This window comes from Barbus barbus (genome assembly GCF_936440315.1).
Source record: "Barbus barbus genome assembly, chromosome: 1".
Lineage (NCBI taxonomy): Eukaryota > Metazoa > Chordata > Actinopteri > Cypriniformes > Cyprinidae > Barbus > Barbus barbus.
Window position 1 is genome coordinate 35,981,598 of NC_136729.1, and position 20,431 is coordinate 36,002,028.

Below are 20,431 nucleotides of genomic sequence, written 5' to 3' on the forward strand. Positions count from 1 at the left end.
TAATTTGCCTGATAACAGTCCAAATATCATATTATTCAAAATAACTGATTCCTTTAATTAAAGACAACTAGTTTGAGATTTATAGGCCTATCCCAGGGGTGTCAAACTCTGCTCCAACACACATACCATGTAGTTTTCATATAAGCCTAAATGATTAGATTAGCTGGATCAGATGTGTTTAATTGGGGTTATATCTATACTGTTGTAGGGCTGTGGCCCTCCAGGAACTAAGTTTGACACCCTTGGCCTATCCCATTTATGTGTCCCTCCCACTGTTAAAAAGTAACTAAGTAATTTTTACTCTGAGTACATTTTAAATGAGCTACTTTTTACTTTTACTTGAGTAGATTTTTAGACTGATACTTTTACTTGTACTTAAGTAAAATTTATTCAAGTACTTTTACTTGAGTAAAATATTTTCTTACTCTTTCCACCTCTGCTCATAATAATGAGAAACTTTCTCTTACTTATGAGTTAATATATTGTAATATTCAGGGGAAAAATTTCATACATAACAAAAAACTTTCTCATAATAATAGCTTATTTTCTCAAAATAATTACTTATTTTCTCATAATATTGAGAAACTTTCTCGAAATAATGTCTTATTTTCTCATAATAATGAGAAACTTTCTCGTAATAATGACTTAACACCTCGTAATAGCAAGAAACATTCTCATAATAATGAGAAACTTTCTCTAAATAATTACTTATTTTCTTGTAATAATGAGAAACTTTATCAAAATAATGACTTACTCCATGCAAGCGCAACGCATGGCATGCTATAGCGACATCTTTTGGTCAAAGCCATGCAGGAACACCGCAAACATTGCTTGTTCTGTAATCTCAAGTGTATAATCTATCATTAAATAACGATTTCAGATAAATTATATGCATGCAGTCTTTGGTTAATTTGTAGCACTTATCAGCAAGTTACTCTGCCAGACAATAAAGTTAATGGCTTCAAACAGATATAGAGGAATATATTCCAACAAAAATCACACACATTTTATGAAGAAATGAAAGACATTACACATATAAACTTGATGAATAGATGTTCATTTTGAGAATTTGTTAGTTTTATTAGCTATCACTTTCATGCATCACATGCATAAGCCCACAATGTTTATACAGTAGCCCAATCTCATCTCGCTAGCGCAAAGCGTAGTTGTTCGTTACCACGGCAACCGCTTGGTCTTCAGCATCCCACACCGCTTCTTGCAGGACATGTGAACATGAAAAATTATTTATGTGGCTTAAAGTACATTGACAAAAGTCAGGATACAGTATTATTGATCATGCATACAGGCAAGCATAAGAACCCAGAATTTGAACACAACACCCATGTTAAGCGTTTTCCTTTAGAAAATGCTGCATAAGCGTTGCTGTTTTGCGTTGCATTCATATTTTGGGTCCACCTAATTGCCTGTATATACAGTATGCATGTCATTAAATTGTGTACTGAATTTGGTTCAATCTGTTTTTGTACTTCAAGCCACGTTAAGCATTTTTCACGTCAAGCGTTTGTCCTGCAAGAAGCGGTGTGGGATGCTGAAGACCAAGCAGTTGCCGTGGTAACGAACAACAATGCTTTGTGCTTTTGAAATTAGATGGCTACTGCATGTGATGCATGAAAGGGATAGTTAATAAAACTAATAAATCATTGAAATAAACATCTATAAATTAAGTTTATATGCGTAATGGCTTTCATTTCTTCATAAAATGCCTGTATTTCTTAACTAAAATATTAGTCTGGAATGTTTGAAGCCATAACTATCTGGCAGAGTAACTTGGTAAGTGCTACAAATTAACAAAAGACTACATGCCGATAATTTATCTGAAATCATTATTTAATGACAGATTAAACACTTTAGATTACAGAACAAGCAATGTTTGCGGTGTTGCCTGCATGGCTTTTACCAGCAGATGCATTGCGCATGCGTAGAGTAAGTCATTATTTTGAGAAAGTTTCTCATTATTATGAGAAACTTTCTCATTACGAGAAACTAAGTCATTATTATGAGAAATTAAGTAATAATTATGAGAAACTAAGTCATTATTACGAGAAATTTTCTCATTACAAGAAAGTTTCTCAATATAATGAGAAACTAAGTCATAATTATGAGAAAGTATCTCATTATTATGACTTAGAGAATTGTAATTTTTCTCAAGGTGGGGGAAATGAGCTTCCATATAAAAGTGATGTATGGGCTTCATCTTTTTTTTATTTTTATTTTCTTGGCGCAGGTTTACAGATATCTTTTCACGGGCATAGCTGTCTATCAATTATGATCATTTGCTTTCAGCTGCAAAATGAGGTGCGAGCGGTCACGGATGCGGGAATGCTGCGTCACGTGTGATTGGCTTGCCTTCACCATAAAATGCATTTTTTTATAATTATATATATGTTAACCCTCTATGGGATATCATCATTTACAAATGACACTTAGAAATTGCATTTAAAATACAATATTAATGTTCAAACAACAAAATGTTATTTTAGTGATGTCAAATGACGTCCCCTTCGACCAGTAAAATTTAAATTTATTAGCCATGTGCTTCAAATTTTTGGTAACTAAGTAGTAAAGGAGACATTAGTACGTTAGGTCACATGCTCTCAAGGCTTTATGTCTTAAGAGACCCTCTTAGCCTTTTGACATGTACATATAATTCACAGACCTGGCCTCACATTCGACCTTTATATGGGTGCTTAATTTCCAATGGTTGTCCCCCCCCCCCACTGTCAAAAGATGCTAAACAGACTGATTGTCATTCCTCTCCATCGGACTTCAAACACATTCCAAAGAGGCCCTCAAGTACCAGACCTGGCTGACCAGTGGACTACCCCCCACGATTACAAGATACATAACACACACACACACACACGTAGAGACATTTTCTTTATTTAGACCATAATTAATCAGTTGCAAAGGTATCTGGTATATCCATGTGTTGTTTGTATGTTTCTTCATTATATTAGCCTAGTGACCACTAGTTATTTGTATTAGTAAGCTCTAAACACTCATATTCAGGTGTATGAATGTATCTCTGGTTTAATATATTTTAGATGTCTCTTTCTTGATGTCAAAATGATCTGCACTTTATTTCTCAAACAATGATGTACACTATGTGATCGTGAGATGCAGTATACTATTTTTACTGTACTGTTGGAAAATGTACACCGATTTGCAAGAACACTCATAAAACATGCAAATGAGGTGTCAAGGGGGACAAAGAAACATTTTCCTGCTGAAACACCTTGGAAATCTCGCGACTCCCCTTTCGGGGGGAGTCTGAGCTTCTTGATGTTTTAAGTCCAGTAACTTTGGCAATTCACTTCAGACCAACCAACCCCTGGCTGGAATGATGAAGCTTTCACTCCTAAACAGAGGTGGGTAATAACGAGTTACATTTACTTCGTTACATTTACTAGAGTAAATCTTTTGGGTAACTAATACTTTTAGAATATATTTAAAAATGGGTACTTTTACTCTTATTCAAGTACATTTTTAGTGAAAAGACGGTACTTTTACTTCGTTACTGTGGGCGACGCTCCTCTCATTATTTATCTTAATGCAATACAAGTTTAAAATCCTTCAATTTATTCCAAACGCTCCATCTACTTTTTTTTCTGGGCAATGAGCGATGCCCGTTCGCGTATGATTCATTCTTTTGAGTCAATTCTGTTCGAAGGCTTGATCAAACCAGTTGGCAAACCAGTGATTCGGTTCGCGAATCAGTTTGAATGATTCGTTCAGTTCCCTGCTGCACGCGCTGAGTCGTCTGAAGCGGTTGTAACATCAAGAGCATTGAAGACGTGGCTTTGCATCTGCTGTCAGTTGAAAGCAAATCTGCAAAGGCAATGGTTTGCTAGCTATGAAGATCTTTATTAGATAAACACCGTGTGTGATGTCGGTTCCACAGGTAACGTATAGATTTGATTACAGTACACCATACCACTATGACATTACCAGTTTGTTGTACATGTACCTTAAACATACAATGTATAATTTATTCATTAAATAAGCTGTCACAGAACCCACCAAACCCGTGTTAGTTCCAGGAGGAATGCCTTTGCCTAGACACAATTAGTATTGATATATTCACAATATTTACGCTTGCAGAAATAAAGGCTACATTTGTTTACATTTTGCAGAACAGATGGAAGAAGATCCATCAATGTACATTTGTTTCGTTATGTTCAGATGTTCGGTAGCGGTCATGTGAGGAGTTTTCACTCTTCTCCGTGTCATACATATATAGGCTAATACATAATTAATATACTTTAAAATATAATTTAATTCAGTGATGCAAATCAGAATTTTTATCAGCTGTTACTCCAGTTTTCAGAGTCATATGATCCTTCATAAATCATTCAAATATATTGATTTATTACCAGTGTTGTTGGAAAAAAAACAGCATATGCTGGTTAGATATGTTTTGAAGCTGGGATGCTGGTTTATTCTGGTCCTTTGCTGGTTTAACCCTCTGGTTGTGTTCGGACTCCGGTCACGCCTTTTGTGTTACCGGTCAAAAATGACCGGACTCCAAACAACTGCTTATAAATCTGTCATTATGCTATATTATCACCAAATATTGGATTCAATCTTTTTGTCAACTTGTTTTCTTTCATTTAGGACTGGTTTTGTGTTTCTATTTGCTTCTGTTTAATCGTAGGCCTCATTTATCCGAGAGTAGGTACCTCATTTTTTGAGTGAAAAAAGCATTTTTTATGAATAATTTTCACAATATTAAACAAAAAATTATAAAATTTTGCACTGTTTCTCACACTAGTGTACTTTAATGTTTAATCAGGAAGTTTGCTTTTAAATGCTTTTATTTTGTACAAAATTGCAAGAAGTCACACTCGTGGTGTTCCCGGTCAAAAATGACCGGACTCCGAACAACTGCTTATAAATCTGTCAATATGCTATATTATCACCAAATATTGGATTCAATCTTTTTGTCAACTTGTTTTCTTTCATTTAGGACTGGTTTTGTGTTTCTATTTGCATCCGATTAATCGTAGGCCTCATTTATCTGAAAGTAGGCACCTCATTTTTTGAGTGAAAAAATAATTTTTTATGAATAATTTTCACAATATGAGAGACAAAATTATGAAAATTTGCACTGTTTCTCACACTAGTGTGCTTTAATGTTTAATCAAGAAGTTTGCTTTTAAATGCTTTTATTTTGTACAAAATTGCAAAAAGTCACACTCGTGGTGTTCCCGGTCAAAAATGACCGGACTCCAAACAACTGCTTATAAATCTGTCATTATGCTATATTATCACTAAATATTGGATTCAATCTTTTTGTCAACTTGTTTTCTTTCATTTAGGACTGGTTTTGTGTTTCTATTTGCTTCTGATTAATCATAAGCCTCATTTATCCGAGAGTAGGTACCTCATTTTTTGAGTGAAAAAAACATTTTTTATGAATAATTTTCACAATATTAAACAAAAAATTATAAAAATTTGCACTGTTTCTCACACTAGTGTACTTTAATGTTTAATCAGGAAGTTTGCTTTTAAATGCTTTTATTTTGTACAAAATTGCAAAAAGTCACACTCGTGGTGTTCCCGGTCAAAAATGACCGGACTCCAAACAACTGCTTATAAATCTGTCAATATGCTATATTATCACTAAATATTGGATTCAATCTTTTTGTCAACTTGTTTTCTTTCATTTAGGACTGGTTTTGTGTTTCTATTTGCATCCGATTAATCGTAGGCCTCATTTATCTGAAAGTAGGTACCTCATTTTTTGAGTGAAAAAATTATTTTTTATGAATAATTTTCACAATATGAGAGAAAAAATTATGAAAATTTGCACTGTTTCTCACACTAGTGTGCTTTAATGTTTAATCAGGAAGTTTGCTTTTAAATGCTTTTATTTTGTACAAAATTGCACAAAGTAACACTTGTCAAAAATGGCCGGCCATTGAAAGTGAATGGGGAAGAATGAAAGAAACAACTAGTGTTCAGGAGCATGTTGTGCTTGCAAACATAAATGCCTTGGACCAGTGCGTGCATGTATACTCACGCTATCACACACACACACACACACACACACACATCTATGCATACAAACTATTGTATTACACCTATTTCATCCTACCCTGAACTGTATGCAATATGCTTTTATGAATCTCATATTATAACTCTCTCTCTCTCTCACACACACACACACACAATGCACACAAATGCTCAAACTGCCTTGTCTTTGGCCTGCATTGACTTCAAAATAATCTTTTTTTTTTCCATCCCTCGACCAGAACGTTACATCAACTTCAGCTGGGTCCTCAAAATCAGAAGATTGCTTCTTTTCAGTTGTTGCAAGGTTTTCAGCTTGTCCAGTGATATTTTTATCTTCCAATATATCTTGCAATGCATCGTCACTGTAAAATTCTTCTTCAGTTGTCTCTTCCTCGTGTAAATGACAAGCAAGGCACTGTGAGGCATTTGTATGCTCTAGCATTTAATTGTAAACTTTTGTTTACTCTGAGAGAACACGAAAGCCTCTAAACATATTGTCATAATGTTTTGTCTAGTACGGAGCCGCTTAGAGCTCATGGTGGTGGAAAGATTTCGGGGTGGGTGAAAAAAAATCGGGGTGGGAGGAAAAAATATTTTTCAAATCTTTTGCGTTCCCTCGCAAAACTTTGCATTCTCTCGCAAAGATGTTTGCGTTCCCTCGCAAAACTTTGCATTCTCTCGCAAAGATGTTTGCGTTCCCTCGCAAAACTTTGCATTCTCTCGCAAAGATGTTTGCGTTCCCTCGCAAAACTTTGCGTACATATTTGCAAGAGAACGCAAAGTTTTGCGAGAGAACGCAAACATTTTTGCGAGAGAACGCAAACATCTTTGCGAGAGAACACAAAGTTTTGCGAGAGAACGCAAACATCTTTGCGAGAACGCAAACATCTTTGCGAGAGAACGCAAACATCTTTGCGAGAGAACGCAAACATCTTTGCGATAGAACGCAAACATCTTTGCGAGAGAACGCAAACATCTTTGCGAGAGAACACAAAGTTTTGCGAGAGAACGCAAACATCTTTGCGAGAGAACGCAAACATCTTTGCGAGAGAACACAAAGTTTTGCGAGAGAACGCAAACATCTTTGCGAGAGAACGCAAACATCTTTGCGAGAGAACGCAAACATCTTTGCGAGAGAACGCAAACATCTTTGCGAGAGAACGCAAACATCTTTGCGAGAGAACACAAAGTTTTGCGAGAGAACGCAAACATCTTTGCGAGAACGCAAACATCTTTGCGAGAACGCAAACATCTTTGCGAGAACGCAAACATCTTTGTGAGAGAACGCAAACATCTTTGCGAGAGAACGCAAACATCTTTGCGAGAGAACGCAAAAGATTTGAAAAATATTTTTTCCTCCCACCCCAAATTTTTTTCACCCACCCCGAAATCTTTCCACCACCATGAGCTCTAAGGGGCTCCGTAGTCTAGAATATGTGGTGAAAGAAAAGATTATTTTTGAGGTCAATGCAGGCTAAAGACAAGGCAGTGTGCGTGTACCTGAGCATGTGTGTGTGTGTGAGAGAGAGAGAGAGAGATCCTTTTTTATTCATAAAAGGATATTGCATGCAGTTCAGGGTAGGATGAAATAGGTGTAATAAAATAGTTTGTATGCATGGATGGATGGGTGTGTGTGTGTGTGTGCGCGTGCGTGTGTGCGCATGTGTGTGTGTGATAGCTTGAGTATAAATGCATCCACACATGCAAAGGTCCAAGGTCTTTGTTTGCAAGCACAACATGCTCCTGAACACTAGTTGTTTCTTTTATTCTTCCCCATTCACTTTCAATGGCCGGCAATTTTTGACAAGTGTTACTTTGTGCAATTTTGTACAAAATAAAAGCATTTAAAAGCAAACTTCTTGATTAAACATTAAAGTACACTAGTGTGAGAAACAGTGCAAATTTTCATAATTTTTTCTCTCATATTGTGAAAATTATTCATAAAAAATGCTTTTTTCACTCAAAAAATTAGGTGCCTACTTTCAGATAAATGAGGCCTACGATTAATCGGATGCAAATAGAAACACAAAACCAGTCCTAAATGAAAGACAACAAGTTGACAAAAAGATTGAATCCAATATTTTGTGATAATATAGTATACTGACAGATTTATAAGCAGTTGTTTGGAGTCCGGTCATTTTTGACCGGGAACACCACGAGTGTGACTTTTTGCAATTTTGTACAAAATAAAAGCATTTAAAAGCAAACTTCCTGATTAAACATTAAAGTACACTAGTGTGAGAAACAGTGCAAATTTTTATAATTTTTTGTTTAATATTGTGAAAATTATTCATAAAAAATGTTTTTTTCACTCAAAAAATGAGGTGCCTACTCTCGGATAAATGAGGCTTACGATTAATCAGAAGCAAATAGAAACACAAAACCAGTCCTAAATGAAAGAAAACAAGTTGACAAAAAGAATGAATCCAATATTTAGTGATAATATAGCATAATGACAGATTTATAAGCAGTTGTTCGGAGTCCGGTCATTTTTGACCGGGAACACAACGAGTGTGACTAGGTGAAATAAAACCCACAAAAAATTACGAAAATTCTAAAAAAATTTATGAGAAATACTTGTACCCTATGTGCGCAAAGTCAGTAAGTTTGAGTCCAATGCGATAACGTTAACTAGTATTTTCAGGAAAAAGAAAAAAAATTTCAGGTGAATTTGACCCGAACACAACCAGAGGGTTAAGCTGGTCCTTAGCTGGTCATGTGCTGGTCTTAATTAAGCTGGTCGGACCAGTTTAGGACCAGCAAATGACCAGTTTAAACCAGCTAAGGACCAGCTTAAATCAGCTCAAACCAGCATCCCATGCTTTAGAACATACCATACCAGCATATGCTGTTTTTCAACAGGGAACAGATTTGCTGCTTAATTGTTTTTTGGGACCTGTCTCATTTTGTTCAGGATTCTTTTATGAATAGAAAGCTAAAAAAAAGAACAGCATTGACAATAAATCCTCAACAGCACACAGTAACTGCTTAATATAGTTTAAAACCAGCCTCTCAAAAACCTTCATCAATTGAGCCGTTAAAGCTATTGGTCTATACTGTGAGAACTCAGTAGGATTAGTTTTCTTAGGGACTGGTACTACACATGATGTCTTCCATAAAACAGGTACCCTTTCTAGACGCAAACTCAAATTAAAAATATAGTGAATTACCCAGCATATTTGATCAGCACAGACTTTAAGAACTCCAGCACTAATACCGTCAGGGCCTGCAGATTTTTTCTTCTTAATTCTCCTTAACCCACTTCTTACTTGTTCTATTGATACTACAAAATTAGGAATAGACTCACAAGTGGAAGAATAAGGTGATCTTAAAACTGAAGGAGGATCTGAATAGAAACTCTGCCGTATACCATCCAAAGAAGAAAGTTGTAGATCGCTAGATCCTCCATCAAATCTATTAAAAAATATATTAATTTCATCCACCCACGTTTGTCCACCAAAGGCAGTATATCCCTGTACTCTATTACCATTACCAGACATCCTGTTTAAATCACTCCATACCTCCCTCACATTCGTCTGTTGTAACTTTTGTTCCATTTTCAATTTATAACACTCCTTCCCCTCCTTAATTTTAACTTTTAATAATTTCTGTACCTGCTTCAGCTCCTCTCTATCACCCACTAAGAAGGCCCTCTTTTATTCGTTTAGTAACGCCTTTAATTCAGGGGTGACCCATGGCTTATTATTTGAGTAGCATTTAACCGTTTTGGTGGGTACTGTGTTATCAACACAAAAGTTTATATAGTCTGTAATACACTCAGTTAAACTATCAATGTCCTCGTCATGCGATTTACATAAAACTTCCCAATCCGTAGTCTCAAAACAATCCATTAATGCCTCATAGACCGAATCAGACCATACTTTCACTGTTCTAGTAGTTGGCGGCTGCTTCCTCACAGCCGGAACATACACAGATCTAATATAAACAAGATACAAACTATACAAACACTTAAAAACATTCAGAGCTGCTGCAACAGGCTGCCACATGCACGGCACCATCTTGAATTATCACTGTCTCAACTGAAAATATCTTGCTCTGACATATCTTAAAATATTTCAGTGCCATTGTTCTGTCTCAAGATGCACACCTGTAAAGTTTTCTTCTAAGACATTTTTATAAAAGCTGCTTAAATATCTTAATTTACCTAAGGCCTAGTCCTGGCTTAAGCTAAGCCCCATCTGTGAAACCGGGCCTAAAAGTATTTTGAACGGCAGTGTGTGTGTGTGTGTGTGTGTGTGTGCATGTTTATATGGTTTATGAGGACACAAATTTGTATAATGGCATGGGTATGACAGAGGTATTACAATATGAAGGTGGTTTATGAGGACACTGCCTATATTTCTGATGCAGAGCTAATGTCAACTATGTGGACTCACTCAAGACCACATTACATCATCAAACTCAAATGACATATGCACTCTACACCATGCCTGATTTACTCTCATCCCAAGGAGTTTCATCTGACAGCTGGATTCACCAACTACTGCCTTAGTCCTGGTCTACACCAACAACATGGCCAGAACTAAAGGGGAGGTTGCCCACATCAGCAGAACACTGCTCCCACCGGAGCACTAACTACTCAGATGACTTTAGAGCCCTGCTCTGCACTTCACAAACCATCCAGCGATCTTCCAGTTACAATGGAATATGGTAAGTGATCACAGAGACATGCCGCCAACCTGTAATGGCCCTCAACAGCCAAAGCATCAGTACGGGGGCCCAATGAAACCCAAAGCCACATGATCAATGGCCTTTTCAGGATCCAATGTTGAGGGGTACGGTGTGCCCAGAGCGGGTGCTTTGTGGGTTAACAGCAAGCCTCTCCCACAGCAACACTTCAAGCTGGACTCCCAGTCATCACCGTACAAGTGACAGCCATCCTGATCACCCTTTAAATCGCATCGGCTCACAAAACTGCATCAGAGAACTCATCAGTTAAACAGACTCAAATTATGCCAAGCTCAGCTTCACACACCACCTCCTTGGCTAGGGAAAAAGATGAGTTTTCCACAATGAACAAGAAGCCAGTCAAGCACCAACACCTGTCCCAGGCGTGCAACAACATCACAAGTGCATTGCATGGTGAGCTATGCTCTCAACCAAGACCCACCCACCCATGACATGGCAGCCACAACCAACAGGAGACCAACTTTTACTTCCATGGTACCCAACTCGCAGCCCTGGCATTAACCTAATAACTATCCATGGATGGCATTGCCTAAATGCAAACCTCTGACTGATCAATGACACTTATTATTTGCCACCTCCCTGACCCCTCCAACCACCCTATCACATTGGCTCAACTGGCTGCTGCTACAGCCCTCAAACTGCTGAATGACATCAAACACATGCTGCGTGTGCTGAGCAGCATTCTATAATATGTCCCAGATGACCACACTACGCCAAAGCTTGTGATGCCACAGTGACAAAGGGGGGTCAGGTTAATGTATGCCCACAACGCACCATGTGCTGGACACCACAGTACCAGAGACACTTATGAGACACTAAAACAAGTGGAATACGGGGCTGGCATACAGCAAGATGTGGCAGAATATGTCAGAGCATGTCAGGTTGCTGTCAATTCCAAACAGCAAACCGGAACCACAAAGCCCCACTACAGCACACTCAACTTTGGGTTTGCAAGCACTGAAATTACACTTAGCTGTTTCACCATATATGGGTTTATAACACCATACAGATCTGTGTCAGTCCTCACTTTCCAGTCTGCCAGCATGTCACAGACTGCAAACCCCACTGCCCAAGGAGGAGATGTGAACACCTGGCTAAGAGGCATTACAAATAGTCTCACCCACAAGGCCATTGAACTTTTAATATTCTGAGTAATAGTATTCACGATTCGGAAGAGACTCCTGACACACGACTCAAGCCAGAATCACCACCACGGGGAGCTAAACAAAGCCATCAGTTCCCTTAGCTACGCCTTCACAGCCCAGCTGACACATGCCAAAGCTGCATAGACGAGCTGATAGTGAAAGTCTAGGATGATTTCAGGCATCAGACCAACGAGTTCCTGAGAGAGCTACTGCACATCTCACGCTGCACATCTGTTTTAGCGCCAGTCTTTTTTTCACTTGATTTCCAGCGATATCGTCGACCTGATTGCACAGACACTATTTAAATTGAACTGAGCTGGACGATGACATCACTGAATTCAATAATGAAATGCCTTTAACTGAAAATTGAGTGTTTAATCTTACATTATTGACACACTATTTTCCTATTTTGATATTGTGCAGTTGCTTTGACACAATTTGCATTGTTAAAAGCGCTATTTAAATAAAGGTGACTTGACTTGACTCTATATGCTCGCATTAGGTCAGATCTTGAGTAAATACGGGGTATCATTTCATTGTTACGCAGATGACACCCAGTTGTATCTACCTCTGAAGCCAACTGCCTCTATCGCTGTAGAAAGATTGGTTGAATGTCTTGGTGAAATTAAGGTGTGGATGTCTGCTAATTTGTTATGTTTAAATTAATCAAAAACTGAATTGATTTTATTTGGTTCTTCTGAGTTTGTTGATACATGCAAAATTGAGTTGGGTATATTTTCCCCCTTTCGGACACATCAAGTAAAAAAACTTGTGACAGTGCACTGAAATTTGATAAACAAATAAATTAAGTTGTCAATTTGTTTTTTTTCAATTGAGACTAATCTCTAAAATTAAGTCTTTTTTTTTATCTCAGAAGGACCTGGAAAAGGTTATCCATGCTTTTATTTTCTCGAGATTAGACTACTGTAACTCACTGTACTATGGTGTTAAACACAAAAGCTTGGACAGACTACAGCTGGTCCAAAATGCGGCTGCAAGACTTTTGACAGGTACTTAGAAAAATGAGCATATCACTCCTGTATTAAGAGAACTACACTGGCTGCCGGTTTCTTATAGGATTGATTTTAAGATATTAGTATTCGTCTTTAAATTCTTACATGGTACAGCTCCATCATATATAGCTGATCTGATCCAGGTGAAGAAATCAACGAGAATGTTACGTTCTGAGTCATTGAATCTCTTAGTGGTCCCGCGAAAGTACTGGAAAATGAGAGGAGGCCGCTCCTTTGTGGCCGCTGCTCCTAGGCTGTGGAATGGTTCACCTCATTATATCTGGCAGTGCCCCACTTTTAGAGAGTTTAAGCGACATTTAAAATCACTTTTTTTTCTGTGGCATTTGAGCATACATGAGTGCAGTGTATGGGATGAAACTGGTTGTTACCAATCGCCCCATTTATTTGTGCTTGTGTGTTAGGATATAGAATTTGAAGGTGATTTTATTGTCATTCTGCATTTTTATGTACAGCACTGTGGTCAATATTTGTTGTCTTAATGTGTTCTAGAAATAAAGTGAACACTGAACATTTTGTGCTGCTCTAGATTTGGCTATTTGAAAACAGTAGACCTAAAATGGGTTAAAAAGAGCTATTCAGAACTAGAGAAGCCCTTACCTCCAGCAGGAGACTGATCACACTGCAGGCCCTGGAAACCTCCTGTTGGCATTTTCCGCATTAAACAAGAAGCCAGAGTTTGATCCAGCTTCTCCAAGGAAGACACCTGAAAAGCCTTCAAAACATAAGAAACATTACAAACCTTAAGAAAGTATTTAATGCTGAAGAGTGTGCCATTATCATCACTAAACCAAATTGTAAACATGAAGAAAGGTTTCCCAAACTCTTTTCTATCTTCCATTGATCATACAATCATATGGCTCTGTCAGAAAAGTCAATCCGTTGGTTGAACTATTGCTGACATGTCAGTCTGGCCAGGATGCTTAGACAAAAGTTTTGATAGCACCTCAGAGCCACTTTTCAGGGGAATTAGCCCATAGTTCAAATGACTCACTTATAGTTGTGTCTACAAATTCAGCTGGGATATTTTAACAATGACTAAATAATACACCTTAGTGTACAGTAAAGTGATAATTGATATCATATGTTCTGAGTTATTTAAAGTATCAACCTAGAATTTTAATAAACAAACAAAAAAATGCATGGTAAAAATATGAAAGACACCAATGATAAAGTTACTTCATCAGTACAGCCTAATATGCTTTACCAACTTTTAAAAGTTTTCAAAATGTGTCTGTATTGTATATATTCAAATGTGCAGTCAATTGGGAGGATGAAAAAGGTGTATTATCACACTTGGTTGCAACTAACAGAGTAAAAGCAGGAGCTATTTGCAGGGCTAAACAAAAATATAGGTCCAATGGACTGGATGAGTCCAAGGAGGAGCTGGCGGATGAAGAGACCGCAGGAAAGCCGATGGATGGATGCAGTGACTTTCCTTGATGATGCAAATGGTATGGACTCCTAGGAACCCCTGGGTGGGGATGAGCAGGGTAGAGCCGGGAGAAAGTGCAACCAAGGCAGAGTCAGGGCGGCTGGAGAACCACGCAAAGCCGGAAGGAGGGAGGGACGGGGTGAATCTATAGGGACGGTGAGCTGAGATGGAGCCAGGGGATCCATGGACTAAGGTGGCGCTGGGGCTTGGGAAGCTGAAGAAGACAGTTGCACACGGGAAGTGGCTAGATGGTCTCTGGCGTGTTTTTCTTTTATCTTCTCCACAACAAAATCTGAACAACTCAGCCAGAGAACATAATTGACCCTTCGCAAAGAGCTTGATTGACAGGCTCTCTGACCAATCATAATACTGAATCCTCCATCTTATCTGACAAACAAATCAGACAGGAGAGTAGATTACCTTTGGTGGACTTAGACTTAAAAAAATGGTGTGTATGTTCATTCATGTTTATTTGGCTTTAAGTAAACATTGAAAAGACGATTGTTTCACATGTGCCGCTTGAACTGAGGCAATACAGTGACCTCCCAATTGGGGAAGTCGTGGCCTAATGGTTAGAGAATTGGACTCGTAATCGAAAGGTTGCAGGTTCGAGTCCCCGGCCGGCAGGGATTGTAGGTGGGGGGAGTGAATGTCCAGCGCTCTCTCCACCCTCAATACCACGACTGAGGTGCCCTTGAGCAAGGCACCGAACCCCCAACTGCTCCCCGGGCGCCGCAGCATGGCTGCCCACTGCTCCGGGTGTGTGTTCACGGTGTGTGTGTGTGTGTGTGTGTGTGTGTGGATTTGTTCACTACTCACTGCTGTGTGTGTGCACTTGGATGGGTTAAAGGCAGAGCACCAATTTCGAGTATGGGTCACCATACTTGACAATACGTCACGACTTTACTTTACTTTACTTTTAAAATGACTAAACGTTATGTATTTTCTTTTGAGCTCTTTGTGAAAGTATATAAATTATTAAATTCAGCTTATTCTTTTGCATAGTCATATATATTTTCTTTCTGCTGCCTCCTCAAGATTTTTTTGCTGCAGCAGAAGTGTTTATTCCTGCCTTGTAAATGCATTTAAATTCATTTTTATTAACGACATCTCAATTTTGAGCAGAAAAGTGAATTCTGAACTCTCGCGAGAAATGAATCCAGCTGACGCTTTGCTGACACTCTCCATGTTCCGTTGTAACACCTAACTTTTTGATGCCACATAAAGATTGAGGGACCATAGAGACTAAGTAATCTCAGTGAGCCATGTGTATTAAATGCATGCTGTGAATCACACATTCACATCAACAAGTCTGATGTTGATGCTGGACTACATCCGACTACTTCGCTCTACTCAGAGGACTGTAAGAGACTGTTGTGTTTTTGTGTTTACGGAAACATGGCTTAACAACAGCATACCGGACAGCGCCATACAGCTCGACCAGCTAACATGCTATCGAGCTGACAGAGCTCTCGTCGAGGGAGGTAAGATCTGCGGCGGCGGGCTTTGTGTTTACATCAATGATGCATGGTGCCACGACGCTGGTGTGGTCTGCAAACACTGCTCACCATTGGTGGAGTTTATGATTATTAAGTGCCGGCCGTTCTATCTACCCTTCTATCTATCTCGTTGCTGTATACATCCCTCCCAGCTCCAACAACAACAACAGGAGTGAGGCACTAAATGATCTGTACCAGCACACCAGTGAGCAGCAGACAGCCTATCCAGATGCTTTTCTCATCTTGGCTGGGGATTTCAACCACGCAGACTTAAAGAGTGTGTTCCAAAAATACATCAATACATAGACTTTCCAACAAGGGGAAAAAATACTTTGGACTCTGTTTACACCACCCAGAGAGGAGCCTACAAGGCCCTCCCCCTCCCCCACCTCGGAGCCTCAGACCACATCACTGTCATGCTAATGCCTGCATACAGACCGCTCGTTAAAGTCATCAAACCAATACACAAACAGATTCAAGTATGGAAGGGTCGTCAGAGGCACTTCAAGACTGTTTTGACACCACTGACTGGAATATGTTTAAACAGGCTGCAACACACAACAACACTACAGACCTCCAAGAGTACTCAGAGACTGTCACTGCCTACATCACCAAGTGCATTGATGATGTAACGGTCACAAAGTCCATCATTGTCAGGGCCAACCAGAAGCCGTGGATGACAGGGGAGGTCTACAGACTTCTGAAGGCTCGGAACGCTGCCTTTAGAGCTGGAGATGAGGAGGGCCTGAAGACAGCTAGGACCAACCTATCCCGCGGCATCAGAGAGGCCATGAGACAGTACTCCAGGAGGATAGCCCATCATTTCAGCGACAGCAGAGACACTCGGAGCCTGTGGTAGGGGATACAGACCATCACGGACTACAAGCCCCCACCACAGACCTGTGACAGCACCATCCACCTGCTGAACGAGCTGAATGCCTTCTTTGCTCACTTTGAGGCACAAAACAGCACCACTGCACAGAAGACTCCACCTCCTCCCGGCGACCAGGTGATGACGCTGTCCCCGGACAGTGTGAGGAGATCCCTCAGCAGGATCAATGCACGCAAAGCTCCGGGTCCTGACAACATTCCTGGGCGTGTACTGAGAGACTGTGCAGTGGAACTCACTGATGTCTTCACAGACATCTTCAACATCTCGCTAAATCAGGCCATTGTCCCCACATGCTTCAAAGCTACCACCATCATTCCAGTCCCAAAGAAGTCATCTCCATCCTGTTTCAATGATTACCGTCCAATAGCACTCACTCCTATTCTCATGAAGTGCTTCGAACGGCTAGTCATGCACCACATCAAGTCTTTCCTCCCCCCCTCCCTGGACCCCTTCCAGTTTGCATATAGGTCCAACCGCTCGACCAATGATGCCATCGTCACTGCCCTCCACCCAGCCCTCATACATCTGGACAAAAAACACTCATATGTCAAGATGCTGTTCATAGACTTCAGTTCAGCATTCAACACAATCATCCCTCAACAGCTCACTCACAAACTGGTCCAGCTGGGTCTCAACACCTCTCTGTGCAACTGGCTGTTGGACTTCCTGACTGGGAGACCTCAAAGCAGTACGGGTTGGCAGTAACACATCCAGCACCATCACACTGAACACTGGGGCCCCCCAAGGATGTGTGCTGAGTCCCCTCCTCTTCACTCTGCTGACCCACGACTGCACACCGTCACACAACTCCAACCTGTTCATTAAGTTTGTGGATGACACAACTGTGGTAGGTCTCATTAGCAACAGAGATGAGACAAACTACAGGAGCGAGGTGAGCCGCCTGGCCGGGTGGTGCAGTGGCAACAATCTCTCTCTGAATGTGGAGAAGACGAAGGAGATTGTTGTTGACTTCAGGAGAGTACACACTCAGCATGCCCCTCTGACCATCAACGGTGCGACTGTGGAGAGAGTGAGCAGCACCAAGTTCCTGGGTGTGCACATCACAGAGGACCTCTCCTGGACTAAAAACACTGAAGCACTGGCCAAGAAAGCACAGCAGCGTCTCTACTTCCTCCGCAAACTGAGAAGAGCCAGAGCCCCGGCCCCCATCATGTGCACCTTCTACAGAGGCACCATCGAGAGCATCCTAACCAGCTGCATCACTGTGTGGTATGGCGCTTGCAACACATCCTGCTGCAAGTCACTTCAGCGCATAGTGAGAGCAGCTGAGAAGATCGTTGGTGTCTCTCTCCCCTCCCTCCAGGACATTTACAGCACCCGTCTCACCCGCAAAGCCCTCCGCATTGCAGGTGATCCCACCCACCCAACACACAGCTTCTTCAGTCTGCTGCCATCAGGGAGGAGACTGCGGAGTCTCCAGGCGAGGACCAGCAGACTGAAGGACAGCTTCATACATCAGGCTGTCAGGAAGCTGAACTCCCTCCCGTCCTTGCCCCCCCTCCCCTCTTTTACCCCATGCAACACTGAACTCTGACACTATGAGATCCCCCCCCCAGCTCCCCACACTCCAGGGCCTGCCCCCCTCACCAACTTAAAAAAAAAACTGTGACCAGCACCTGTCACTTGTGCAGCATTGGACTGATCACTACCTCATCCAGCATTGACTGCAAACTACCTCTTGGGATAGTCTGATAGAAGGACTGTTCTCCCTACTGACAAGCTCTTCTTGCACTACACATACATCTGCACAGTTTTGTTTTATTTAACTGGTTTGCACTCTATCTATTCTGCCATGTGCCTTATGCCACTTTATCTCTCTTTTTTATTTTTCTACAATGTCCTCATTTGTATAGCTGTATAGTTGTATGCACATATGTTTAAACTGTATTATTTGTATTTGAACGTGTTTAATGTTAACTGTATGCACCAAGGGTCTGAGAGTATCGCAATTTCAATTCACATAAAGTCTTCCAGAGTTGAGGAATCATCAGTTAAGTCTAGCAAGTCCATCAGTTCATAGATATAACCATAAGTAGCATAGATTTGTCATAGTGAGATCAGTCTTTAGAGTGGAAAATGAGACCAGCAGTTCTTAAGCGAAGCAATGCGGAATCTGAATCAACAAACAATTCATCCATTTGTTGACCATAGAATAAGATGAGTAGATGGGTTGAATGAAGTCCATTAATCCCTTTTGTCTAGGACTAGGTCCTGTTTATGTCTGTGCTGTTTCCTCTCTCATACAAGAACCCTCTGCATATAAAGAAACATACAATCAACACATGTTTAGTGCTAATCCCTAACAAAAAGCATATACTTTACTAAAAGCATAAACTCTGGTTCAAACTCTGAGTTGACAGAGGATATTTATATCGAGCTTTGTGAGCCCGGTGAACCTGATCTAAAGTTCGGCTTTATCTGGTTTTGTCAACTCTAAACCTACCCTGAAACTCAGAGTTTGTTCATCTCCTTTTGTGCTACAGGCCACTGCTCTCTCTTGTCTGATGGCACATCGTCAGTTTACTCTTTGCTCCGCTATTTAGTAGCTTCTGAACTGCTGTTAAATCCATGTACGTTAAGTCCATCCTTCTGTCACAATTGGTTGCAGTAAGGAGAGTGGGAGCAGGATCTTTTTGCAGTATACACCTTTATTTACAATAAATCAAAACAAACCATGTAGGAGGAACAGGAAAACACAGCATATACCGCAAACCAACACAAAATGACAAGAACAGATAATGATCAACAGAAACCGAGGGATAAATACTGGATAAATATTATCCAGATGGTGTTTTGAAAGCCTGGACAGCAAAAAAACAAACAAACAAAAAACATGAAATCGTTGTTGTTGTTTTTTACAGTTGCATCTCAGTCTGCACACTCAAATCAGATTTCAGGGCCTGAAAATGCAAACATTGAAAATTTATTTTTAAAAAGATACCATTATCATAGTGTAGTGTAGTGTTTCTTTACAAAGTGAAATTGCCAACTACTCTCCTGACATGTATGGAAGAAAAAAAAATAAGGCAAATATCTTTGAAATAAAAAAGAATGTTGAATTTCACTTTTTAGTGAAAAAAAATGCATTTCATTAACAGTGCTTGCGTTGTAATGCCTTGTAGTTTCAGGTCTTTCAGTTCACTTCCGAAATATTTAATCTGTTAAAAAATATATATATATATTATTTCACTTTTTCAAAATCGCTTCCACAAATTTATTGGTTAAAATTCAGCAATGCATATCCGGGAACTGCAGAAATAGTAGTAGTAGTAGTAGTAGTACCGATGCATGATCTCCATCTGATCTCCAATAAATCAAACATGAGTCACGTCATGCCGAGGTGCTCATTCCAGCTACTGTCCCAATCTAGATTGCCTTCAGCAAGCCGCCCACCCCAGAGGAGCGAGGAAAGGCCTGCTGCAGTCACCGTGCACCCTCAGAGAGAACCAGACGTGAGGAGGAAAGTGTGCCCAGTTCCAGGAAAAAAGGCACCATAGGCAGCAGAGGCAGCCCTCACTGTGACGCCGGCCTGAAATCAGCCTCCAAGCCATCTTTCTTAGGGTGTTGTGGAGAGGGAGGAGCGTGATCCAGCTCCCAAGCACCGCAGAATGTCATGCCATGTTCAAGCATTCACAACATTTATGTTTGTGCGTGCAATTCAA

The 20,431-nt window shown here is 40.2% G+C and overlaps 1 protein-coding gene across 1 annotated transcript in view; it reads right to left on the minus strand.

The window, feature by feature from the left end:
• The window catches only part of LOC306871044 (B-cell scaffold protein with ankyrin repeats-like), a 170,796-nt gene that overhangs the window by 90,423 nt on the left and 59,942 nt on the right, over window positions 1-20,431 (minus strand). Inside the window, exon 6 of the mRNA XM_079418714.1 lies at window positions 13,523-13,637. Coding sequence (XP_079274840.1) covers window positions 13,523-13,637 — 115 coding nt within the window. The remainder of the gene's footprint in view (window positions 1-13,522; window positions 13,638-20,431) is intronic.